This window comes from Phyllobates terribilis, unplaced genomic scaffold, assembly GCF_046119375.1.
Source record: "Phyllobates terribilis strain yellow unplaced genomic scaffold, ASM4611937v1 Scaffold_5__5_contigs__length_657084704, whole genome shotgun sequence".
Lineage (NCBI taxonomy): Eukaryota > Metazoa > Chordata > Amphibia > Anura > Dendrobatidae > Phyllobates > Phyllobates terribilis.
In genome coordinates this window covers 17,580,973-17,606,402 of record NW_027362765.1, presented here as the reverse complement: position 1 = coordinate 17,606,402, position 25,430 = coordinate 17,580,973, and the positions used below count along the sequence as shown (strand labels likewise).

Here is a 25,430-nt window from a genome sequence, read left to right as displayed (position 1 = left end):
GGAATCATGGGGAGAGAGATTGTCGGCCCCTTTAGGATCCCTGAAGGCGCTAAAGATGAACTCCATAATGTATGTGGATTTTCTCAAACAGCACTTCCTGCCATGGTTCAAGAAGAAGAACCGTGTATTTCACAGCAAGATCATTTTTCTGCATGATAATGCACCATCTCATGCTGCACATAAAACATCTGCATCTCTGGCTGATATGGGCATAAAAGGGGACAAACTTATGGTGTGACCCCCATGCTCCCCTGACCTCTACCCCATTCAGAACCTTTGGAGCATCATTAAAAGGAGTGTCTATGATGGCGGGAGGCAGTTCACATCTAAGCAACAGCTCTGGGAGGGTATTCTGTCCTCATGCAAAACAATTGAAGCAGAAACCATCCAAAACCTGACAAATTCAATGGACGAGAGAGTTCAGAAGCTCCTTTCGAACAAGGGGTCCTATGTGAAAATGTAACATCACCTAGAATAAAGTTTTGAGTTGAAAACTGTTTGATTTCAGTTTCTAGCAACCTGCTAATGCTTATAATTTCAAAAATGACCATTTTTTTGTTCTTTATTAAAATGAAAAGGTTGATCGAAAAGTTTGGGGGATCTAAGAGTGTGGCAACCCAGTAGTCATGATTACTTCGAATTCTGACAATATGAGGGTCATGCTGCAGGTAGTGCAGCAAGAAGGCACTTATGTGTCTTGCGCATCTCGGAGCCCCAAAATTATTTTCCGGGCTAGATGCAGCTAAAAATTATTATTAATTTTAAATCTGGTGAAGCTTTAGTATAGATGGCCTAATAGGATCAGTGCTGCACACTGCTACAAAGCCCAAATTATTTTCCAGTCAAGATACAGATAAACATGATTAGTAATTTTAAATCTGGTGGAGCTTATTATAGATGGCCTAATAGAATCAGTGCTGCACACTGCTACAAAGCCCAAATTATTTTCCAGCCAAGATACAGATAAACATGATTAGTAATTTGAAAGCTTAAAATGGTTGGTAGGGTGATTTTAACCAATCATCAAGCTTTTACTCTCCCCAGGATGACACAGGGGTAGAAAAGTCGTTTCGGATCCATGATTTGTTCATCTTTATGTACGTGAGTCTGTCTACATTATCAGTGGAGAGCCGCGTGCGCTTATCTGTCAGCACACCACCAGCAGCGCTGAACACACGTTCAGACAGAACGCTGGCTGCGGGGCATGACAAGATCTCCAAGGCGTAAGTGGCTAGCTCCGGCCATTTATCCAGATTGGAAGCCCAAAAAGAGCAAGGGTCCAGTGACACAGTCGTGGCTTCAATGTTTACTTGGAGATACTCCTGTACCATCGTCTCTAGGCGTTGACTATGTGTCAGACTTCTTGTCTCCTGTGGCCTTGCAAAGGATGGGCTAAAAAAGTGGTGAAATGATTCCGCAAAATTGATGTTACCAGCAGATACTGTGGTTCTGTTACGGTTTGAGTGCTGAACACTTGACGGTCCCACGGTTGGCAAGTTGGAACTGTGAGATTCACTACGTGCACCACTGGTATTTTGTGGAAAAGCACATGTAAGATTCTGCAACAGTATCTGCTGATACTCCTGCATGCGTGCATCCCTTTCTATGGCAGGAATAATTTCTGCAAATTTACTTTTGTACCGGGGATCTAACAGTGTGGCAACCCAGTAGTCAGGATTATTTCTAATTCTCACAATTCGAGGGTCATGTTGCAGGTAGTGCAGCAAGAAGGCACTCATGTGTGTTGCGCATCCAGGAGCACCAAGTCCCTGTTGTGTTGGTGGCGAGGTAACAATCATGCTTCCTTCCTCTGTCCTCTCCCCCCAACCTCGCACAACAGAAATGTGATCAAGGTCTCCCTCATCTGATGAGTCTTCCATCAGTTCGTCCTCCACTTCTTCCTGGGCTCCTGCAACTTCCTCACTAGTTTGGCTGCTACCATGCTCCCTGGTAAAACCATCTCCCCCACCCTCACATGCCTGCCGCCTTGGTGCTGCCGACCATCTGGACCTTGCAGATGTTAGCCCTTCCGCATACAACTCCTCCTCCTCTACTTCCTCCACCTCCTCTTGTGCCACCACCTGACTCCGAATTCTGTTTAACATGTGCTCCAGCATGTAAATCACCGGAATAGTCATGCTGATAATGGCATCGTCAGCACTAAACATCTTCGTCGCCATTTCAAAACTGTGCACAAGGGTGCATAGGTCCCTGATCTGAGACCACTCCTCCAGCGTGATTTGCCCCACCTCTGGATCTCGTTGGCCCAGGCTATACGTCAGAACGTATTGCACCAGGGCTTGTCGGTGCTGCCACAGTCGCTGCAACATGTGCAGAGTTGAATTCCACCGGGTAGGCACATCGCATTTTAGCCGCTGAAGTGGCAGGCCCAACGACTTCTGTAGAGATGTAAGTCGCTGAGCTGCGGGATGCGAACGGCGAAAGTGAGCACACAGCGACCGTGCCCTCTGCAGAAGGCCATCTAGTCTGGGATAGTGGGCTAAAAATTGCTGGACAACCAGGTTCAACACGTGAGCCATACAAGGCACGTGTGTGACATTGCCCCGGCGAAGGGCCGCACCCAGGTTTGCAGCATTGTCGCACACGGCCTTCCCTGGTTTCAGGTCCAGTGGAGACAACCATTCATGAAATTGGTTCTCCAGAGCTGACCACACCTCCTCAGCTGTGTGACTCACATTTCCCAGACATTTCAATGTAAAAGCCGCCTGATGACGTTGAGCCCTACTGCCAGCATAGTAAGTAGGTGTGCAGGATCCCTTCTGCGCAGTTAGAAAGCTTGTGGCATGACCAGACAGGCTTTGGGTGCAGGTGGAAGACCGAGAGGAGGTTGAGGAGGCAGAAGCAGTGGAGGAACTTTGACATAAAGAGGATTGACGCACAACTCGTGGGGACGGCAAGACTTGGACAGCAGCCCCTTGTCCTGCTGTCACCATAGTTACCCAGTGCCCAGTCAGCGGCATGTAACGCCCCTGTCCATGCCTACTCGTCCAAGTGTCTGTGGTGAAATGCACCCTGTCACACACAGAGTTTCTCAAAGAAGCGGTGATGTTGTGTGCGACATGCTGGTGGAGCGCAGGCACACCTTTCTTTGAGAAGTAGTGCCGACTGGGCATCTGGTACTGGGGCACTGCGACGGACATAAGGTCTCGAAAATCCTCTGTGTCCACCAGGCGGAAAGGCAGCATTTCTGTAGCCAAGAACTTGCAGATGGTGAAATTCAACCTCTTAGCTTTCTCATGGCTAGGAGGAAATGGTCTTTTACTTGTCCACATCTGAGGGACCGAGGGCTGGCTATTGTGCTTAGACAGGGTTGATAAGGGTGTCCCCGGCAAACTGCCGGTCTGTGAGGAAGATGCAGGCGGACATGTTAGGTTGCCTTGATCCAAAGGTGGTGCTATCGATGTCGGACAGCGCTCAACACCAGCTGGTGTTACCACCTCCAAAGAAAATGATGACCTGCCAATCACGCTGGCTGTTGCGGGTAAAGAGGTGGCAGGTCTGCGCCCCAAAACAGGTGTGACTGCTGTCCCCCCAGTCACAGAGGATGAAGAGGCTGCGGATGCACAAGATATGGCAGACGGTGGTTGGCCCGGCCGGCTAGGCCGCATTGTAGCACACTGAGCTTCCCACTGCAACTTATGCTTCATGTCCATGTGCCGGTTCATGCATGAAGTACTCAAACTATGTATTTTTTGGCCTCTACTTAGCTTTTGCTGACAAATGTTACAGATAACACGAGTTGGGTCATCTTTATCGATCTGAAAAAATGCCCAGGCTATGCAAGGCTTAGCACCCATGCGACCTGAAGAGCCACCACGACTTGTGGTGAGAGGCAGAGTTGTGTTTGAGGATGCAGTTGTTGACGTGCTTCCAGTACTACGTCTCTGTCCAGGAAGGCGCAACCTGACCTCGTCGTCACTAGCATCTTCCTCCACCTCCTCTGCTGACCTCATCTCTTGGCTGACTGTGGGTTGACAGTAAGTGGGATCTCCAACCTCATCATCATCACCCTGTGCGTTATCACACCCGTCGTCCTCAGAGCCAACCTGTTCCTGCCCTGACAAAAAACTAAAGTTGTCGCTCCAATCAGGTATTTGAGTCTCATCATCGTCTTCCTCATTGTCTCCACCAACAGGAGTTACAGTTTGGGAATGAGGGTCTACATTATGGTCAGAACCTTCTGCGTCTGGTCCTGGATCCGACTCATAAAGATTCTGGGCATCAGTGCAGATCATTTCCTCGTCTGGATTCACAGAAGCGCTGGAGTCGACCTCTGATTCCCAGGCTATAGTATGAGTAAACAGCTCTGCAGACTCAACCATCTGTTCTACCTCATACTCAGACGGGCAGCTGGAGATTTGGGAGCTGTGAGGAAGCAAGTGCGATTGGGGTGACACCTTTGAGGACTGGAGTATTTGTGATGTTGAAGTTGATGTGGAGGAGAGCCCACTTAAAGGAGCACTTGATATCCGTTGAAGCACCTGCTGTTTTTGTGCCTCATCTGGAATTTGTAGCGATTGGCGTGGCCGTAAGAAAGGGATCTTATCACATTGTCCGCTAAAAGAAGTAGACATTTTAGTTTGGCTGGAAGATGGTCTTTCTTCTGCAGATGTTACTGTTGCTTTAACACCTACCCCACGGACACAACCTTTTTTCCCCTTCCCAACACGCCTATTCCCCTTTCCACCAGCAGCAGGCCTTTTTCCACTCATTTTGGTGGTTAACTAATTAACAACTCTGGAGTTGTTTGCACAAAAAAACAATGGATGGGAACCGAGCAGAGCTGAGTGGCCAAACTGTGGTATTAGGCCAAAACTATTGGCTGGGTTAGATGCAGAAAAAAATTATATTCAATTTGCAACCTGATGGAGGTCAGTATAGATGGACTAATAGAGAAAGTCCCACACACTGCTAGAAGGCCAAATATTTTTTCAGAGCTAGATGCAGAAAAAAATATATTCAGTTTGCAACCTGATGGAGGTCTGTATAGATGGATTAATAGAACAAGTCCCACACACAGCTAGAAGCCCAATATTTTTTCAGAGGTAGATGCAGAAAAAAATATATTCAGTTTGCAACCTGATGGAGGTCAGTATAGATGGACTAATACAACAAGTCCCACACACAGCTAGAAGCCCAATATTTTTTCAGAGGTAGATGCAGAAAAAAATATATTCAGTTTGCAACCTGATGGAGGTCTGTATAGATGGATTAATACAACAAGTCCCACACACAGCTAGAAGCCCAATATTTTTTCAGAGGTAGATGCAGAAAAAAATATATTCAGTTTGCAACCTGATGGAGGTCTGTATAGATGGACTAATACAACAAGTCCCACACACAGCTAGAAGCCCAATATTTTTTCAGAGGTAGATGCAGAAAAAAATATATTCAGTTTGCAACCTGATGGAGGTCAGTATAGATGGACTAATACAACAAGTCCCACACACAGCTAGAAGCCCAATATTTTTTCAGAGGTAGATGCAGAAAAAAATATATTCAGTTTGCAACCTGATGGAGGTCTGTATAGATGGATTAATAGAACAAGTCCCACACACAGCTAGAAGCCCAATATTTTTTCAGAGGTAGGTGTAGAAAAAAATATATTCAGTTTGCAACCTGATGGAGGTCAGTATAGATGGACTAATACAACAAGTCCCACACACAGCTAGAAGCCCAATATTTTTTCAGAGGTAGATGCAGAAAAAAATATATTAAGTTTGCAACCTGATGGAGGTCAGTATAGATGGACTAATACAACAAGTCCCACACACAGCTAGAAGCCCAATATTTTTTCAGAGGTAGATGCAGAAAAAAATATATTCAGTTTGCAACCTGATGGAGGTCAGTATAGATGGACTAATACAACAAGTCCCACACACAGCTAGAAGCCCAATATTTTTTCAGAGGTAGATGCAGAAAAAAATATATTCAGTTTGCAACCTGATGGAGGTCAGTATAGATGGACTAATACAACAAGTCCCACACACAGCTAGAAGCCCAATATTTTTTCAGAGGTAGATGCAGAAAAAAATATATTCAGTTTGCAGCCTGATGGAGGTCAGTATAGATGGACTAATACAACAAGTCCCACACACAGCTAGAAGCCCAATATTTTTTCAGAGGTAGATGCAGAAAAAAATATATTCAGTTTGCAACCTGATGGAGGTCAGTATAGATGGACTAATACAACAAGTCCCACACACAGCTAGAAGCCCAATATTTTTTCAGAGGTAGATGCAGAAAAAAATATATTCAGTTTGCAACCTGATGGAGGTCTGTATAGATGGACTAATACAACAAGTCCCACACACAGCTAGAAGCCCAATATTTTTTCAAAGGTAGATGCAGAAAAAAATATATTCAGTTTGCAACCTGATGGAGGTCTGTATAGATGGACTAATACAACAAGTCCCACACACAGCTAGAAGCCCAATATTTTTTCAGAGGTAGATGCAGAAAAAAATATATTCAGTTTGCAACCTGATGGAGGTCAGTATAGATGGACTAATACAACAAGTCCCACACACAGCTAGAAGCCCAATATTTTTTCAGAGGTAGATGCAGAAAAAAATATATTCAGTTTGCAACCTGATGGAGGTCTGTATAGATGGATTAATAGAACAAGTCCCACACACAGCTAGAAGCCCAATATTTTTTCAGAGGTAGATGCAGAAAAAAATATATTCAGTTTGCAACCTGATGGAGGTCAGTATAGATGGACTAATACAACAAGTTCCACACACAGCTAGAAGCCCAATATTTTTTCAGAGGTAGATGCAGAAAAAAATATATTCAGTTTGCAACCTGATGGAGGTCTGTATAGATGGATTAATAGAACAAGTCCCACACACAGCTAGAAGCCCATTATTTTTTCAGAGGTAGATGCAGAAAAAAATATATTCAGTTTGCAACCTGATGGAGGTCTGTATAGATGGATTAATAGAACAAGTCCCACACACAGCTAGAAGCCCAATATTTTTTCAGAGGTAGATGCAGAAAAAAATATATTCAGTTTGCAACCTGATGGAGGTCTGTATAGATGGATTAATAGAACAAGTCCCACACACAGCTAGAAGCCCAATATTTTTTCAGAGGTAGATGCAGAAAAAAATATATTCAGTTTGCAACCTGATGGAGGTCAGTATAGATGGACTAATACAACAAGTCCCACACACAGCTAGAAGCCCAATATTTTTTCAGAGGTAGATGCAGAAAAAAATATATTCAGTTTGCAACCTGATGGAGGTCTGTATAGATGGATTAATAGAACAAGTCCCACACACAGCTAGAAGCCCAATATTTTTTCAGAGGTAGATGCAGAAAAAAATATATTCAGTTTGCAACCTGATGGAGGTCTGTATAGATGGATTAATAGAACAAGTCCCACACACAGCTAGAAGCCCAATATTTTTTCAGAGGTAGATGCAGAAAAAAATATATTCAGTTTGCAACCTGATGGAGGTCTGTATAGATGGATTAATAGAACAAGTCCCACACACAGCTAGAAGCCCAATATTTTTTCAGAGGTAGATGCAGAAAAAAATATATTCAGTTTGCAACCTGATGGAGGTCAGTATAGATGGACTAATACAACAAGTCCCACACACAGCTAGAAGCCCAATATTTTTTCAGAGGTAGATGCAGAAAAAAATATATTCAGTTTGCAACCTGATGGAGGTCTGTATAGATGGATTAATAGAACAAGTCCCACACACAGCTAGAAGCCCAATATTTTTTCAGAGGTAGATGCAGAAAAAAATATATTCAGTTTGCAACCTGATGGAGGTCTGTATAGATGGATTAATAGAACAAGTCCCACACACAGCTAGAAGCCCAATATTTTTTCAGAGGTAGATGCAGAAAAAAATATATTCAGTTTGCAACCTGATGGAGGTCTGTATAGATGGATTAATAGAACAAGTCCCACACACAGCTAGAAGCCCAATATTTTTTCAGAGGTAGATGCAGAAAAAAATATATTCAGTTTGCAACCTGATGGAGGTCAGTATAGATGGACTAATACAACAAGTCCCACACACAGCTAGAAGCCCAATATTTTTTCAGAGGTAGATGCAGAAAAAAATATATTCAGTTTGCAACCTGATGGAGGTCTGTATAGATGGATTAATAGAACAAGTCCCACACACAGCTAGAAGCCCAATATTTTTTCAGAGGTAGATGCAGAAAAAAATATATTCAGTTTGCAACCTGATGGAGGTCTGTATAGATGGATTAATAGAACAAGTCCCACACACAGCTAGAAGCCCAATATTTTTTCAGAGGTAGATGCAGAAAAAAATTATATTCAATTTGCAACCTGATGGAGGTCAGTATAGATGGACTAATAGAATGATGCTATGCCCAAAAGATTTTACTTCACTAGGTGCAGTAAAAAAATTCGTATTCTATACACAGGTGGTATATCTTGCAACACAGATAGGCTACTCCACTGACTAACACACTCTGCAATAGGCCAAAAAGGATTAGCTTTGCTAGATTCAGCCAAATGCTGTGAAAAAAACTTGCACAGCACTGGCATAGACCTGCCTGGCAAAAACTGATAGGAACTGATGTAACCTAGTCCTGAAAAGGACTCCAATTACAATTAGTCTTTGCTCCCACAATCTATCTATTTAAGAGCACAGACCTGCCTGATAAAAGTCATAGGAAATGCTATAACCTAGTCCTTAAAAGGACTGCAATCACAACTATTCCCTACTCCCAAGCTATCTGTAGATTTGTGCGAAAATTGGCTTGAAATTAACAAGGTATAGCGCACACAGCAACAGCGGTGCCGTCTAACACGCAGCTGCAGCAGTGAGAAAATGGTGGCGACGGGGAAAATTGCTTGGTCTTATAGGGCAAGGACATGTGACATACACTGCCAATGACACATGCCCTTGCTTGTGTGAAAAAAAGCACTTCGCTCCGTGTGTGCGCTGCTGATAGGCTGACAGATTGCACCTCCCCACTGTAAATGCGGGAAAGAGGAAAAAAAATGGAGATCTTCATTGTTCCTGCAGAGATCCATCCCCTGCCCCTCCCCCCACCCCGCTGTACACTCAAACTGCGTATTAACATTAATTTTCATCATTACTGAGAAAAAATCCAGTTATGATTTTGGTGCACGAACAGTTATCGAACATAACCTCGAACAGCCGAATTTTTCTCAAATTGTTCGTGTTCGCCGAACGGCTCGAACACCGCCCAAAACAGCTCGAATTTGAGATTGGCGAACAGTTCGAGTAGAACAACGCTCATCTCTACTCCTGGCATTTGACCTGAGACTGATATTTGACCATGTCTGTGGGTTGCCCCTCTGTACTATGAGCCCTCCTGGTATCTGACCTCAGATCTTCAGACTACCCTGTCTGACGGCTTGTCCGTGCGTAGTGACTCAGCATCACAGTATTCAACTGCAGACTCAAAGGAAGAAACTGCTTAGTGTGTGAGTGGCCTAAAATATATCAATTTTATTAATAGATGACAGGGAACTAGACTGAATATTGTAAAATAATAAACATACTATTGCTGCATGGGTCCCCCACAGTCTTTGTATTTCCTGGTCAGTGCGAACGAACTTGTGATTCCTACAGCTAATCAGTTGCTGAAGCAGTGGTCAACTTGGCCAGTGATGGGGAGCATTGAGGAGATGTCTTAGTCAGCAATTCAACTTATGTTCCAGTCCATACAAGACTAGAGAATACAACATCTACACGTTCCATCTCCTGATATGTTTCTCCTGATTATCTCCTGTAATTGTATTATTACACAGAATTCTTTATGATGTTACATGTTCTTCTCATTCAGGTTTTTACAATATTCATCTGCAGACTCTGAGGAAGAAACTGCTTGTTGTCTGTGGCCTAAAATATGTGTTTTTAATTACTAGATGTAAAGAAGAAAACGAAATACTGTAAAATAATAAATCTCATCTTATGTTTCTCTTATTTCCAGTAATTGTATTATTACACAGGATTTTTATGATGCTACATTGGCTCATCTTCTCATTCAGGTTTCTATAATATCGGATCCTCTCAGTGAAGATCTTCTAGATAAGAGAACTTTCCTGATTTACCCATCAAAGATATATATGGACAGAGACAAGATGGCAGAGAAAATATTACACCTCACCCTAGAGATCCTCTTCCGGCTTACTGGAGAGGTGAGAGATTCTAATGACGTCACATTACATAATTTTTATGTATGGAAATAACAGATGGACAGAACTGAAAAGGTGAGGACTCTGGAAATGTCTGTAGTGAGTTTTATAAATGTGTCTCTTCATAACCAGAATTACAGAGTAGTGAAGAAGACCTCTAGTGAGTGCTGTCAGGACCCTGTGTCTGAAGGATGGGGAAGACTCCTGTGCCCAATCACTGGGCCTCCACCTCACCCCATGATACATGAGGACATCAATGACCAGAAGATCCTAGAACTCGCCTACAAGATGATTGAGCTGCTGACTGGAGAGGTGACACTGCTGGGAATGCTGGGACATTATACAGTTATGAAGGGATTTGGGTGATAACGGTATAATTTTGTGTGTCAGGTTCCTATAAGGTGTCAGGATGTCTCCGTCTATTTCTCCATGGAGGAGTGGGAGTATTTAGAAGAACACAAAGATCTGTATAAGGACGTCATGAAGGAGGTTCCTCAGCCCCTCACATCACCAGGTAAGAGGACTAAATACACACGACCTATAATTACCTGTATGTAAAGAATGAATTCAGTCCCTGTATGTGTTTCCTCCAGTTCTATCCGGTAAGAAGACAACACCAGAAAGATGTTCCCGTCCTCTTCTTCCACAGGACTGCAAACAGGAAGATCCCAGTGTTCCTCAGGATCATCAGGTAGATGGAGAGAAGGTGTCATGAGATCTCCCCTATGATGTGTAGACGGCTGTGAAGGTCTTGTTTTCAGTCTTGTGTTATCCACCAGTATTATATGTTTTATACTTGTGTAATGAGAACGGTGGAGATGACAGGATTAGAGCTGATAATAGATGTGACTTCTCCATCTGTCTGTGACTTTTGCAATATTTGTTTCAGTGTGAAGATCTGACCCATATTAATACTACAGAGACTTATGTGAGGGGTGATGAACAGTGTAAAGAGGATATTCCTACATATGACTACCCAGGTGAGTAGTAACCACTAAATGCAGAGAAGTCACAGATTCTTCTCAGTCACCGGCTGTGGCTGCTTTATCAGTGGTGTATTTATTTAAAACGTAACTTTAAATAGACCACAAGATAAAATATTATAATTGCTGCATGTAAAAAAAGAGGTAGAGATTCCAGTCAAAGTAAAAGTGACCTTCGGCATAAGATGGAGATCTACTGTCTTTAATACATAGTATAAAACAAATTTATGAATTCATATTTTTTTATTCTATGTCTATTTGTTTACCATTTTTCATTCTGTATGATAGTTTGATTGTGGTGGGATCATTTATGTGAGTCTGTAACTCCCTGGTAGTCTTTAACCCCTTTACCCCCGAGGGTGGTTTGCACGTTAATGACCAGGCCAATTTTTACAATTCTGACCACTGTCACTTTATGAGGTAATTACTCTGGAACGCTTCAACAGATCCCCCTGATTCTGAGATTGTTTTTCGTGACATATTGTACTTCATGATTGTGGTAAAATTTCTTCGATATCACTTGCGCTTATTTGTGAAAAAAACAGAAATTTGGCGAAAATTTTGCAATTTTCAAAATTTGAATTTTTATGCCCTTAAATCAGAGAGATATGTCACACAAAATAGTTAATAAATAACATTTCCCACATGTCTACTTTACATCAGCACAATTTTGGAACCAAAATTTTTTTTTTGTTAGGGAGCTATAAGGGTTAAAAGTTGACCAGCAATTTCTCATTTTTCCAACAAAATTTACAAAACCATTTTTTTTAGGGACCACATCACATTTAAAGTCACTTTGAGAGGTCTTTATGACAGAAAATACCCAAAAGTGACACCATTCTTAAAACTGCTCCCCTCAAGGTGCTCAAAACCACATTCAAGAACTTTATTAACCCTTCAGGTGCTTCACAGGAATTTTTGGAATGTGGAAGAAAAAAATGAACATTTAACTTTTTTCACAAAAATGTTACTTTAGACCCAATTTTTTTTATTTTCACAGGGGTAACAAGAAAAAATGGACCCCAGAATTTGTTGTGCAATTTCCCCTGGGCACGCATATACCCCATATGTGGGGAAAAAACACTGTTTGGGCGCACGGCAGGGCTCGGAAGGGAAGGAGCGCCATTTGACTTTTTGATTGTAAAATTTGCTTGAATAATTAGCTGACGCCATGTTGCGTTTGGAGAGCTCCTGTGTGCCTAAACATTGGAGCTCCCCCACAAGTGACCCCATTTTGGAAACTAGACCCCCCAAGGCACCTATCTAGATGCATAGTGAGCAATTGGAACCCCCAGGTGCTTCACAAATTGATTCGTAAAAATGAAAAAGTGGTTTTTTTTTTCACTTCTTCATTTTTACGAATCAATTTGTGAAGTGAAAAAAAAAACACTTTTTCATTTATCTTCTCCCTGCCCATGCAGGCTGTCAGCGCTGGGCAGGGAGAAGATAGTTTGGAGATGCACTGCGCATGTCCAAAAAATCTTCCTGCTGTCTGGTGACCCGGATGTTGTCATGAAGCCGGAAGAGGAGGTGAGTATCTGCGATCACCTCCCCTTGCCACCGCAATGCTGCGATCGACTTCGATCGCAGCATTGCGGGAGTTAATGTGCCGGGAGCGGTGCGGGACCGCTCCCTGCACATAGCACCGGGTGTCAGCTGTGACAATCAGCTGACACCCAGCGGCGATCGCGCCCGCACAGCCTGTGTGCTGGCGAAATCGCATGGGCGTATAAATACGTATCTGGTCCATAAGTCCCAGGGCACAGATACGTACTAATATGCCCTATGTCATAAAGGGGTTAAGAAAAGGTCTGCATTGCCTCTGCCAAATGCCCTAAGTCTAAATTTAAAACATCTCAGTTCTGCCGTATTTTATATAGTTTTCTTTAAATGTGTTAACTCATCTGACAGGAAATATTGTCTCTTACGATAGTTTAGATGGCCAAGAGCAACCGTGCCCCATACTCCAATTACCCCAGAGAGGTTTCACCAATGGTTACTCATTTTTTACTGATGAAGACTGTTGAGTTTGATCATTTCAGTAGATGTTATTGTCTATAGTCAGTTTTTGACCACAGTAGTTAGTGCACAAAATACTCTGATTTAACCCCTTCCTGCAGCCAGTTTTGTGTTCCTATCCAGGGCCCATTTTTCAAATCTGACGTGTGTCACTTTATATGGTGATAACTGGATTCTTCTTCTGATTTGAGGGATTCTGAAATATTTTTTTCTGTGACACATTGTACTTTATGTTTTTGGTAATTTTAGGTTGAAATAATTTGCGTTAATTTTTAAAAATATTTGAAAATTGACAAATAATTTAGAAAGATTTGTGCTTTTTTATGCTATTAAAACAGTTAGATAATAAAGAACATTTACCATATTTCTACTTTAGTAAAATAACCTTTTATTTTTTTCAATAATAGTTTTTAGGTTGATAAAAGGCCTACAAGTTTATGAACAGGTTCTTATATGTTCAATTATCATTTTTTAACTCTTTTGTGCCAGAGCCTGTTTTCGCCTTTGTGACCAGGCTAATTTTTTCAATTCTGACCACTGTTACTTTATGAGGTAATAACTCTGCAACGCTTCAATATATCCCAGTGATTATGAGACTGTTTTTTTTTCATGACCTCATGTACTTCATGACAGTGGTAAAATTTGTTTGATATAACTCACATTTATTTCTGAAAATATCGGAAATTTGGGGAAAAGTTTGAAAATTGCAAAATTTTCCAACTTTGAATTTCTATGTCCTTAAACCAGAGAGTTATGTCACACAAAATAGTTAATAAATAACAACATTTCCTACATGTCTACTTTACATCAGCACAATTTTTGAAACATAATTTTTTTTTGATTAGGAAGTTAGAAGGGTTAAAAGTTGACCTGCGATTTCTCATTTTTCCAGCAAAACTTAAACAATTTTTTTTTATGGACTACATCACATTTGAAGTTACTCTGAAGGGTATATATGACAGAAAATGCCTAAAAGTGACACAATTTTAAAAACGGCACCCCTCAAGGTGCTTAAAACCACACTCAATAATTTTTTTAACCCCTCAGGTGCTTCACAGGAATTAATGGAATGTGGAAGGAAAAAAATAACGTTTTACCTTTTCCCACAAAAATGTTACTTTCTCCTGAGTGCGCTGATACCCCAAGTTTGCAATTTTCAAAGGTGTAATAGGAGAAAATGTTATGCAATTTCTCTTGAGTACATCAATATGCCGTAAGTGGTTGAAAAATTCTTTTTAGGCACAGTGCAAAGCTCAGAAGGGAAGGAAAGCCATATTGCAGTGCTTATTTTACTGTTATGGTTTGCAGGTGACATGACCCACTGGGAGAACCCCTGAGGTCCCAGAACAGCAGAAACCCCCCATAAATGACCCCATTTTACAAATAACACCTCTCAATGAATTCATCTAGGGGTGCAGTGATCATATTGACACCACATGTGACTCACAGAAATTTATACCATTGGGCGGTGAAGAAAAAATAGTTATATTTTTACCACAAAAAATAGTTTTAGCCCCAGATTGTACATTTTAACACAGGAAAATGGGTAAAAATGGTGCCGAAATGTGTTACACAATTTCTGCAGAATGTGGCAATACCCCATATGTGGCTGTACATTACTGCTTAGCACTATGGCGAGACTAGGGAGGGACTATTTGACTCTTGGAGAACAAATTATTGTAAAATAGTTTGCAGATTCCATTTTTAGAGTCCCTAAGTGCTAGAAGAGCAGAATCCCCCCTCAAGTTACCCCATTTTGGAAATTATACCCCTCTGGGAATTTGTCTACAGGTGTAGTGATGATTTTGCCTCCATGGGTGTTTTCCAGAAACGAGCAGCAGCGGATGTTGCTGAGTGAAAATTACACACTGCCGTTGTAGTGACCAGCTCATGCGTCTGGAGACGTGCACCCATAAATTAGGAGGGCTCTCGATGCTACAGAAATGCCAAACATGTGGACCCTAAATGTGGTTTAGGCACACTGTGAGGTTCAGAAGGGAGGGGGACATTTGGATTTGAGAGCACAGAATTTGCTGAATTTCTTTTGTGGGGCAGGACCTTTTTTTTTTTTTTTTCCCAGAGCCTTTGTACTACCAGTAACGTGAACAGTTCACGGACCTGAGTGGGGGCTTTTTTTGTGGATTGAGTTGACGTTTTTATTGGGAACATTTTACACAACATTTTGGATCACATTTATCTGGCACTCTGGGCTGAGCACTTACATTGGGGTTTCCAACTAAATCTCCAAGTCACGTGATTCAGAGTTACTCTGGATGTCCTTCTTTTCAGAAGTGCACAAAACTGTGTCCAACCCCACTTTTATGCATGCCGAAAAAAACTGACACCGCTGGGTCACAGGTCAGACAGAGTCCACAGTCCATCTGCCTCATCACAGGGAATCTTCCACCGGGGGATATCCATCTGAATCAAGTATTTCAGAGATTTAGACAGAAACCCCTGTGTAAGTGTAAAGTGAGTCGTGCCTTTCTGCGTTGTTTTGGGAAGCAGAATTAACAAATCAATAGCAGGTGAAGAATTCGTTTTTTTTATTTTTTACGCTGCTCCTCGTGCGGTGTAAGTGATTAGATGACTTTATTCTTCGGGTCGGTGCGATTACAGCGATACCAGATTTATATCGGGTTTTTATGATTGACAGCTGTCACACACTAAAAAACGCTATTTTTTAAAAACTAGTTTTTGCATCGTCGTATTTTGAGAGCTATAATTTTTCCATCTTTCGGCCGACAGAGTCATGTGATGTTTTTTTTTTTTTTGCGGGACGGGTTGATGTTTTTATTGCTGTCATTTTCGGGCACGTGACTTTTTTTTATCGCTCTCTATTCCGTTTTTTGGGAGTGGTGTGGTCAAATTGATAAGGCAACTTTATTCTTCGGGTCAGTACGATTATAATGATACCACATTTATATAGTTTTTTTATGTTTTGGCGCTTTCACACACAAAACTATTTTATAGAAAAAGAATTGTTTTTGCATCGCTTTGTTCTGAGAGCAATAACTTTTTTATTTTTCCACTGATGGAGCTGTACGGTGGCTTGTTTTTTGTGGGACAAGATGAAGTTTTACCATTTTTATCTCCATTGGCTTTTTGATCGCGTTTTATTCGATGGTATGATGAAAAAGCATAGTTTCTTTATCTGTTTTTTTTTTTGTAAGGTGTGCACAGAAGGGATCAACTAGTGTGTCAGTTTTATAGATCTGGTTGTTCCAGATGTGGCAATACCAAATATGTGTACTTTTTTTATTTTTGTGTAAATATACAGATTGGTTTAATATTTTTTTATTATTTATTTATTTCGTGATTTTTATTTTTTTTTTAAAAAAAAAACATTTTCTCACTTTTTTTTTACGATTTTACTCAGTCCCTGTATGGGACTTCAATGTTTATTTTTCGGATCACTGGTCTCATGCAATGCAATAGACATGTATTACATTGCACGAGACCTGACAATTTTACACTGGCAGATTCACTGTTAGACTCAGCTGCTGGCTGAGCCAAGCCGGCCACCGTACATGGCAGACCCAGAGTTCATCATGTGAACTCCGGCTGCCATGACAACGCCAGATCTTGTCACGGGGGCCGTCGGAAAGGTGAGTGGATGACCCCCCCCTCTCCCTCTCACTATCTTCTAAATGCCACAATCGCTATGGCTCGCGGCATCTAGAAGATAGAAAAGGGTTATCATGATTGGGACCAGATCCAATAAGGTCCCGATGATGTTGCCTGTCAAAGCTGTCGCTCTGCTCCTCAATCGCAGCACTTGCAGGACCCTGGGGGTCCTGAACGCTGTAAGACCGCCGACCTATGCGCTGCACAGAGCCTAGCAAGCGCGGACGTTTATATACAGTGGTCGGTCGGCAAGAAGTTAAATGACTTTGAGGGGCCTAGAAAATTGCACTTTTCGTAGTATCAAAAACTGACTTAAAACAAAGTGGATTGCAAAATTTTTTTTTTCAGTAAAATGCTGATGTAGCTCCAATCTTTTTATTTTATCAAAGAGTAATATGAAACAGATGGATTTTACAAATTATTTTCCAACTTCTTCTGAATCTGACAATACCCTGTATACGGTTGTACACTACTGTGTGGGAACATGGCAGGGTAAGAAGGGAAGGAGCGCCATTTAGCTATTTGAATGCAGATCTTGCTTGGAATAGTTTGCAGACACAGTGTATTGGGGGCACTGTTCGTGGTCACCTGGCAGCTCAAAAGATGGCTACTCTGCTTTCCAGATGCCAGGGATTGCCTTAACATCTACCTTTTAAACCCTTTACATCAGAGGCGTAGCTGGGGTTTTGGTTCAGGGGGGAACGAAACTTCTGAGTGGGCCCCTAACCAGGTAACCCTGATTACAACTATGGTGGCACACCCAGATAGTGGATATAGGAGAACCTCAGCAGATGACCGCGCTGTTACTGAAAATAATCTTTATACTAAGACCAGCATTGATATTACCGCCATATGGTGACCAAATATTGATAGATGCCAGTCCGTCCTGCAGAACATATAAGAGATCACAGCACAGTTATATATGGTAACTTACAGCTGACATTCTTTCTGATGAAATCATTCACTTTTTCAGTCTTTTCCATCTGGCCCAGACCGACACGATGACTTCTCCATCCAGGACTCAGAGTCTCAGATCTGCAGAGATCACAACAAAGACACATTAGACTCCTTACATTTCAGGCACCGTCCTCATCTATTCCCAACCTGCACAAACTCTTCATCCTTCTGATACCCCAATACTGAGCCTCTGTTGCTGTATGTGTCTCTATTACTGCAACTACTGTGTACCCTCTAGATGGTAAATCAAGCCTCTAGAATATTGTAATGCCCTGTGCAAGTGCCATTGCCCCCTAGAAAGTAAAAATTCCCTCTGTGTGCCCCTTTGACAGTCATAATAACCTGAGTTCCCCTATAACGATAAGTGTCCACTTAAGATTTAATAATGTCCTGAGTCTCCCCCCATGTACAGCTCCCCTCTACATAGTATGATGCTCTTTTATACACCGTATAATGTCCCCTCACTGTATAGTACCCACCACAGTATACTGACCCCTTAGTAGCCTCCAAACTGATGTCTCCCACACTGTATGATGGCCCCCACACTGTACAAAGACCCCACATTATCTCTCACACTGTATGAGGGCCCCAACACTGTGCAAAGGCCCCACATTATCTCCCACACTGTATGATGGCCCCCACACTGTGCAAAGACCCCACATTATCTCCCACACTGTATGACCCTAACTGTAATCCCCTTGCTGTATAAATAGCCTACATATAGTATAATGCACCATATAGTTCTCGATATAGTATAATGCACTCCCCATAGTCCTTCATATGGTATAATGCACCCCCCATAGGCAGAGTCTGTAGTATAATCCCCCCCCCATAGACAGTCTGTAGTATAATGCCCCCATAGGCAGATTCTCTGTAGTATAATGCCCCCCTGCCCCCATAGGCAGAGTCTGTAGTATAATGCCCACCCATAGGCAGAGACTGTAGTATAATGCCTCCCCCTGCCCCCATAGGCAGTCTGTAGTATAATGCCCACCCATAGGCAGAGACTGTAGTATAATGCCCCCCTGCCCCCATAGGCAGAGTCTGTAGTATAATGCCCACCCATAGGCAGAGACTGTAGTATAATGCCCCCATAGGCAGAGTCTGTAGTATAATGCCCCCCCCCCATAGGCAGAGTCTGTAGTATAATGCCCCCTGCCCCATAGGCAGAGTCTGTAGTATAATGCCACCCCGCCCCCATAGGCAGAGTCTGTAGTATAATGCCCACCCATAGGCAGAGACTGTAGTATAATGCCCCCATAGGCAGAGTCTGTAGTATAATGCCCCCCCCCCATAGGCAGAGTCTGTAGTATAATGCCCCCTGCCCCATAGGCAGAGTCTGTAGTATAATGCCACCCCGCCCACATAGGCAGAGTCTGTAGTATAATGTTCCTCCATAGGCAGAATCTGTAGTATAATGCCCCCCATAGGCAGAGTCTGTAGTATAATGTCCCCCCATAGGCAGAGTCTGTAGTATAATGTCCCCCCATAGGCAGAGTCTGTAGTATAATGTCCCCCCATAGGCAGAGTCTGTAGTATAATGTCCCCCCATAGGCAGAGTCTGTAGTATAATGTCCCCCCCATAGGCAGAGTCTGTAGTATAATGTCCCTCCATAGGCAGAGTCTGTAGAATAATGTCCCCGCCATAGGCAGAGTCTGTAGTATAATGCACCCCCCATAGGCAGTGTCTGTAATATAATGCACCCCCCCATAGGCTGAGTCTGTAGTATAATACCCACCCATAGGCAGAGACTGTAGTATAATGCCACCCCTGCCCCCATAGGCAGAGTCTGTAGTATTATGCTTCCCCCCCACCCCCATAGGCAGAGTCTGTAGTATAATGCCACCCCTGCCCCCATAGGCAGAGTCTGTAGGATTATGCTCCCCCCCCCACCCCCATAGGCAGAGTCTGTAGTATAATGCCCCCCCCTGCCCCCATAGGCAGAGTCTGTAGTATAATTCCACCCCGCCCCCATAGGCAGAGTCTGTAGTATAATGCCCCCCATAGGCAGAGTCTGTAGTATAATGTCTCCCCCCCCCCCCCCCCAGCAAAAGATGAATAAACACAACACTCACATCTCCTCCTCATTCCCCCACTGCTCAGAGCGCCCGGCCCACACATCTTCAGAACACCGGGCCAGGCGCCAAGTGATGACTTCAGTCGCAGAGGGGACTGATATGAGAGGGGGGCCCGATTCTCTCATCAGTTAACTTACGGTGACGGGCGAGGGAGGCCCGATGCTGGCACCGGGGCCCCCCTCCTGCTCAAGGGTCCCATAAAGGCCGCCGGGCAGTGCAGGGACATAGAGTCTCCCTGTTCTGCGCTGGAGTGTAACTGTATCGGCGAGCTGCGCACGCCGACACAGTTGCAGTAGCATAGCTCTGGGTGTGCCCCCTCAGAGCGCAGGGCCCGGGGCGACTGCCCCCTCTGCCCCCACGGTAGCTACGCTACTGCTCTACGTGGATCTGGATTTGCACAGATACCACTCAGCTTGGGCCATAGTGTTACCTGTTGTTCTGTGATATGAGATGGCAAGAAGAATAGTCAGGTAGTCGGGTCCTAACCGGGAGGGCAGAACATACAAAATCAGAAGACACCAGAGTAGTAAGTAAACTGGCCGGGGTCACAACAGGAAACAAATATACAAGCCGGGAGCTGAGCACAGAGAACTGATCCAGAGGATGACAAGGCTGTATCTGGCAGCTTCCAGCAATATGCTTCCAGCTTTAATAGGGTGTCGAGAAGCAGACGTCGTAGTATCATATCCCAGATGAGATGGGACACCCCATTTGCAGAAGCCCTAATATGATAAAATGGCAGAAACCCAGAGCAGTAGAAATCCCCATAAAGTGATTCCATTTTGGAAATTATACCCCCCAGTGAAATAATCTATAGGAATAGTGACTATTTTGACTCCACGGACATTTTCCTGATATTAGCACACAGTGGATTTTGGAGAGTGAAAATTACAAATATTCCATTTTATTAGTCAACCGATTGTGCTCCAGGAAACACTCAAACCGTAAATTTAAGTGGGTTCTTCTCACTATAGTAATGCTAAATACATGGATGCTAAATGTGCTTTGGACACACTGCAAGGCTCAGAACGAGGGGGAGATCTGACTTTGGAAGAGCGGATATTGCTGGATTGGTTTATGGAAGCCATGTTGCTTTTCAAGAGCCTTTGAGCCACTAATAATGTGGAAACCTCTGTTTTTCCACTGACAAATGATGGAGCTGAGTATAAGTTTTTATTGGTATTATTTTCACCTACATAATACTGTTTGGTGGCTTTTATTCCATATTTGGGAGGCAGAATGGACAAACAATTGAACACCACGGTTCTTCCAATGAGGCTTTCTATTACACTGTGAACTGTCATTGTCTTAGTAAATAATTAATTTTGCTAAATAACTTGTCATTTCTTCAGACATTTTAAGTAGAAATGTTAAAAAAATTTATTTCAAAGATATTTTATTCAAAAGTGATAATTGTTTTTGTTTTTTTATGGCAGATGACTGTACCAGGAGATCAGAGGGACAGCTGACATCTTCAATTTTTAAATCAGATGATCTTGAGATCCCACAGGATACAACTGAAGTGAATGCCATTACTCCAGATATACCATCATACCTTCACAGCAAAGATCTGTCATTTGATCCCTTGAAACAGGTCTTCTCTTCTAATTCATTACTGACTACTAAGAAAACAAAAAGTCACACAAAATGGTTAAAACCGCAAACTGCAAAAGTGTCAATATCACGTTCAGAATTTGGAAATGTTTTTCCAATCGAAACTTCTTTTAAACATCAAAAAATCTACACAGAGGAGGATAAATTTTTTTGTTCCAAGTGTGGGAGATATTTTAACCATAAATCAAATCTTGTTAGGCATGAGAAAATTCATACTGGGGAGAAGCCACATTCATGTTCAGAATGTGGGAAATGTTTTTCACAGAAATCATTTCTTGTTAGTCACCAGAGAACTCACACAGGGGAGAAGCCATTTTCATGTTCAGAATGTGGGAAATGTTTTACAGAGAAATCAAATCTTATTGCACATCACAGAAGTCACACCGGGGAGAAGCCTTTTTCGTGTTCAGAATGTAGAAAATGTTTTGTACTGAAGTCATCGTTTGTTAGACACCAAAGAAGTCACACAGGGGAAAAGCCTTTTTTATGTTCAGAATGTGGGAAATGTTTTGTAGATAAATCAACTCTTGTTACACATCAGAGAAGTCACACCGGGGAGAAGCCTTTTTCATGTTCAGAATGTGGAAAATGTTTTGTAGTGAAATCACACCTTGTTAGACACCAGTATCTTCACACAGGGGAGAAACCATATTCATGTTCAGAGTGTGGGAAATGTTTTATACAGAAATCAAATGTTATCGCACACCAGAGAACTCACACCAGGGAGAAACTATATTCTTGTTTACAATGTGGGAGATTTTTTAACTCAAGATCACATCTTGTTAGACATCAGAGCAGTCATACAGGGGAGAAGCCTTTTTCCTGTTCAGAATGTGGGAAATGTTTTAACCAGAAAGCGCACCTTGATAGCCACCAGAGAACCCACAAACGGGAGAAGCCTTTTTCCTGTTCAGAATGTGGAAAATATTTTGTGAAGAAATCATCTCTTCTTAGTCACCAGAGCATTCACGCAGGGGAGAAGCCTATTTCATGTTCTTAATGAGGGAAATATTTTACATGGAAATCAACTCTTAATAAATAGCAGAGAAGTCACACAAGGGAGAAGCCCTTTTCATGTTCAGGATGTTGGAAATGTTTTAACCAAAAATTGTATCCTCTATAAGGGATTGTCCCTTTGTCATTCCTCATGTTTGGCCCCGTTAAAATAAAAAAACTGATATCTCCTGTGCCTGTGCCATTTCAACGGTGTCGGGACTCGCATGCCCGGTGCCTACATAAGGTTGTTACATCACTCGAGCCCTGGTCCCAATCAGCGCTAGCTTCACTGTCCCTGCCCTTTGAACATTAATAGGAAGCCAGGGCTGCAGCTGCTCTTTGACTTCCTCTTGATGTTTGAATTGTCTGAAGGTGGGGAGAGTGATGCCAGTGCTTATTGGGCACAGGGCTCATGTAACGCAACAACCTCACATGAGTCCCAGGAACGCAAGCGCCGTCACCGCTGGAACTACACTGGCATGGGAGGTGAGTATAAGTGTTTTTATTTTAACTACACCAAACCTGAGGAATGAGAAGGGGTTGTCCAAGTAGTGGACAACCTCCTTTAACTCCTTTACAGCCTGTGACGTATTAGTACGCACAGGCTGTAATCCACCGGTTCAGTGAGGGCTCCGGCGGTGACCCCGTCACGTGATCGCAGGTCAATGATGGGTGGGCATGACAACCCAGGGTCTGCAGCAGACGCCTGCGGTTGTCATGAGCTGGTCGCTATGAGCGTCACTGTTATGTTCTGCTACCAGAGCTAAGGAAAGAGAGGAGATCTGTCCCTACGATAGAACTCAGCTTAATCCCTACGATGTAACAGGGGACCTGATCCTGCGATCAGACCTGCTAAAGTCCTAAGCTAGTCTGTACGGAGACCTATAGATGTGGGGAAGGAATCCCTACAAGTACTAAGGACTGGGAGGAAAATGGGACACCTCCTAACAGAAATAGTAGCAGACAGACGAACAAACAAAATATATAGAACAAAGAGGTCCGTAGACCAAGCAAACTAACAGAGTTAGATACAGAGCACAGGCTAGCTAGAAAGTAGTTAAACAATGAAGTCCAGCAAAGCCAGAAGGGCGGAGCAGGCTTAAATAGGCCAACAAGGTCATGTGACCAGCAAAGGAAAAAAAACCTAAGAGCAAGGTTCTAACAGTACCCCCCCTTCTAAGAGGATCCTCCAGATCCCCTAGGACCAGGCTTATCAGGAAATCTCCTGTGAAACGCTCTGATAAGTCTGGACGCGGAAACATCATCCGACCTCACCCAAGAGTTATCCTCGGGTCCGAAACCTTTCCAGGCCACAAGATACTGCAAACTACCTCTATACTGTCTAGAGTTAAGGATGCGAGAAATTTCATATTCCCCGTCCTCCACCACCGGAGGAACAGAGGCAGAGGCGTCACAATCCGATACAACAGCTTTTTTCAACAGAGAGACATGAAATACCGGATTAATTCTCCAGGAGGTAGGAACCTCCAACCTAACAGCAGATTGGTTGACAACCTGAAGCACCTTAAAGGGCCCTACAAACTTGGGACCCAATTTCTTAGAAGGAATCCTCAACCGCAGATTCCTAGAGGACAACCAAACCATGTCACCAACAGCGAACAAAACCTCCTGTCGTTTCCTATCAAAGTAGTCCTTAGATTTTCTGTTGGCCTCCTGAAGATTACCACGCACATCCGTCCAAACTCTCTCCAAATCACCGGAAAAATTCTCCTCCTCAGGCACGGCAGATCCCAACTTGGAGAACGACCCAAACGACGGATGTCTCCCAGAACAACAAAAAAAAGGCGAACAACCAGCAGAAGAAGATGTATGATTGTTCAGAGCAAATTCAGCAAGTGGCAGAAACTCAGACCACCCCTCTTGATTGTCTGCCACAAAACAACGCAAGAACTGCTCAACATCCTGGTTTTTCCTTTCTGTCTGGCCATTAGATTCAGGATGATATCCGGACGAGAACGATAAATGAACTCCCAACCTGTCACAAAAGGCACGCCAAAAACGAGCCACGAACTGAGGACCCCTATCAGAAACAATGTCAGTAGGAACGCCATGAAGTCTGACAATTTCCTTGACAAAGGCCTTAGCGAGAGTTTTAGCGCAGGGCAGTTTGACGAAGGGAACCAAGTGACACATCTTGCTAAAACGGTCCACGACCACCCAGATGACAGTAAAACCCTCAGAGGGGGGAAGGTCAGTTATAAAGTCCATAGCCAAATGTGTCCAAGGAGCACTGGGAATGTCCAAAGGACAAAGCAACCCCGCAGCAGGAGTATGTGAGGACTTAGATCTAGCACATATAGTACATTGACGCACCCACTTAATGACTTCCTTCTGCCATCCAGGCCACCAAAAACTGCGACCCACCAGTCTCTTGGTCTCAGAGATTCTGGGATGACCTGCCAACCGAGATTCGTGACACTCAACAAACAAATCTCTCCTAAAGGTCCCAGGCACAAACAACCTCCCATGAGGAGTGTTAGATGGGGCATTCTGTGCTTTAAGAATCTCATCTTCCAAAACGGAGTCCAAAGCAGCTATCACAACACCTTCTTGTAAAATGTTCTCCTCTTTCTCAGCACCGACTATGGGAGAAAAACTGCGAGACAAGGCATCCGCCTTAACATTCTTAGTACCAGGGATGTAAGTAACGGAGAAATTAAACCGCGAGAAAAACAGTGCCCACCTAGCCTGACGGGCATTCAGGCGCTTGGCAGCATCAAGATATATCAGATTTTTATGATCCGTAAGAACCTGAACGGGAAATTCCGCACCTTCCAAGAAGTGACGCCAGTGTTCAAATGCGAGTTTAATAGCCAATAATTCCCGATTACCAATATCGTAATTCAGTTCAGTCTCCGAAAAAAATTTTGAAAAAAAAGGCACAGGGATGTAATCCATCCCCGTTATCCTGAGACAATACTGCGCCAACCCCCACAGAGGAAGCATCA

The 25,430-nt window shown here is 43.1% G+C and overlaps 1 protein-coding gene across 2 annotated transcripts in view; it reads left to right on the top strand.

Annotated features, from left to right (window-relative positions):
- Window positions 1–23,794, top strand: part of LOC141270499 (uncharacterized) — a 228,608-nt gene extending 204,814 nt beyond the window's left edge. The window contains exons 9-14 of one of the 2 annotated variants that reach the window (XM_073680506.1): window positions 10,040–10,189; window positions 10,319–10,498; window positions 10,577–10,700; window positions 10,780–10,877; window positions 11,076–11,166; window positions 21,288–23,794. In XM_073680506.1, the coding sequence (XP_073536607.1) occupies window positions 10,040–10,189; window positions 10,319–10,498; window positions 10,577–10,700; window positions 10,780–10,877; window positions 11,076–11,166; window positions 21,288–22,465 (1,821 nt within the window). In that variant the 3' untranslated portion in view covers window positions 22,466–23,794. The remainder of the gene's footprint in view (window positions 1–10,039; window positions 10,190–10,318; window positions 10,499–10,576; window positions 10,701–10,779; window positions 10,878–11,075; window positions 11,167–21,287) is intronic. The other variant, XM_073680505.1, reaches the window with a different exon arrangement.
- The last annotated feature ends 1,636 nt before the right edge of the window (window positions 23,795–25,430 follow it).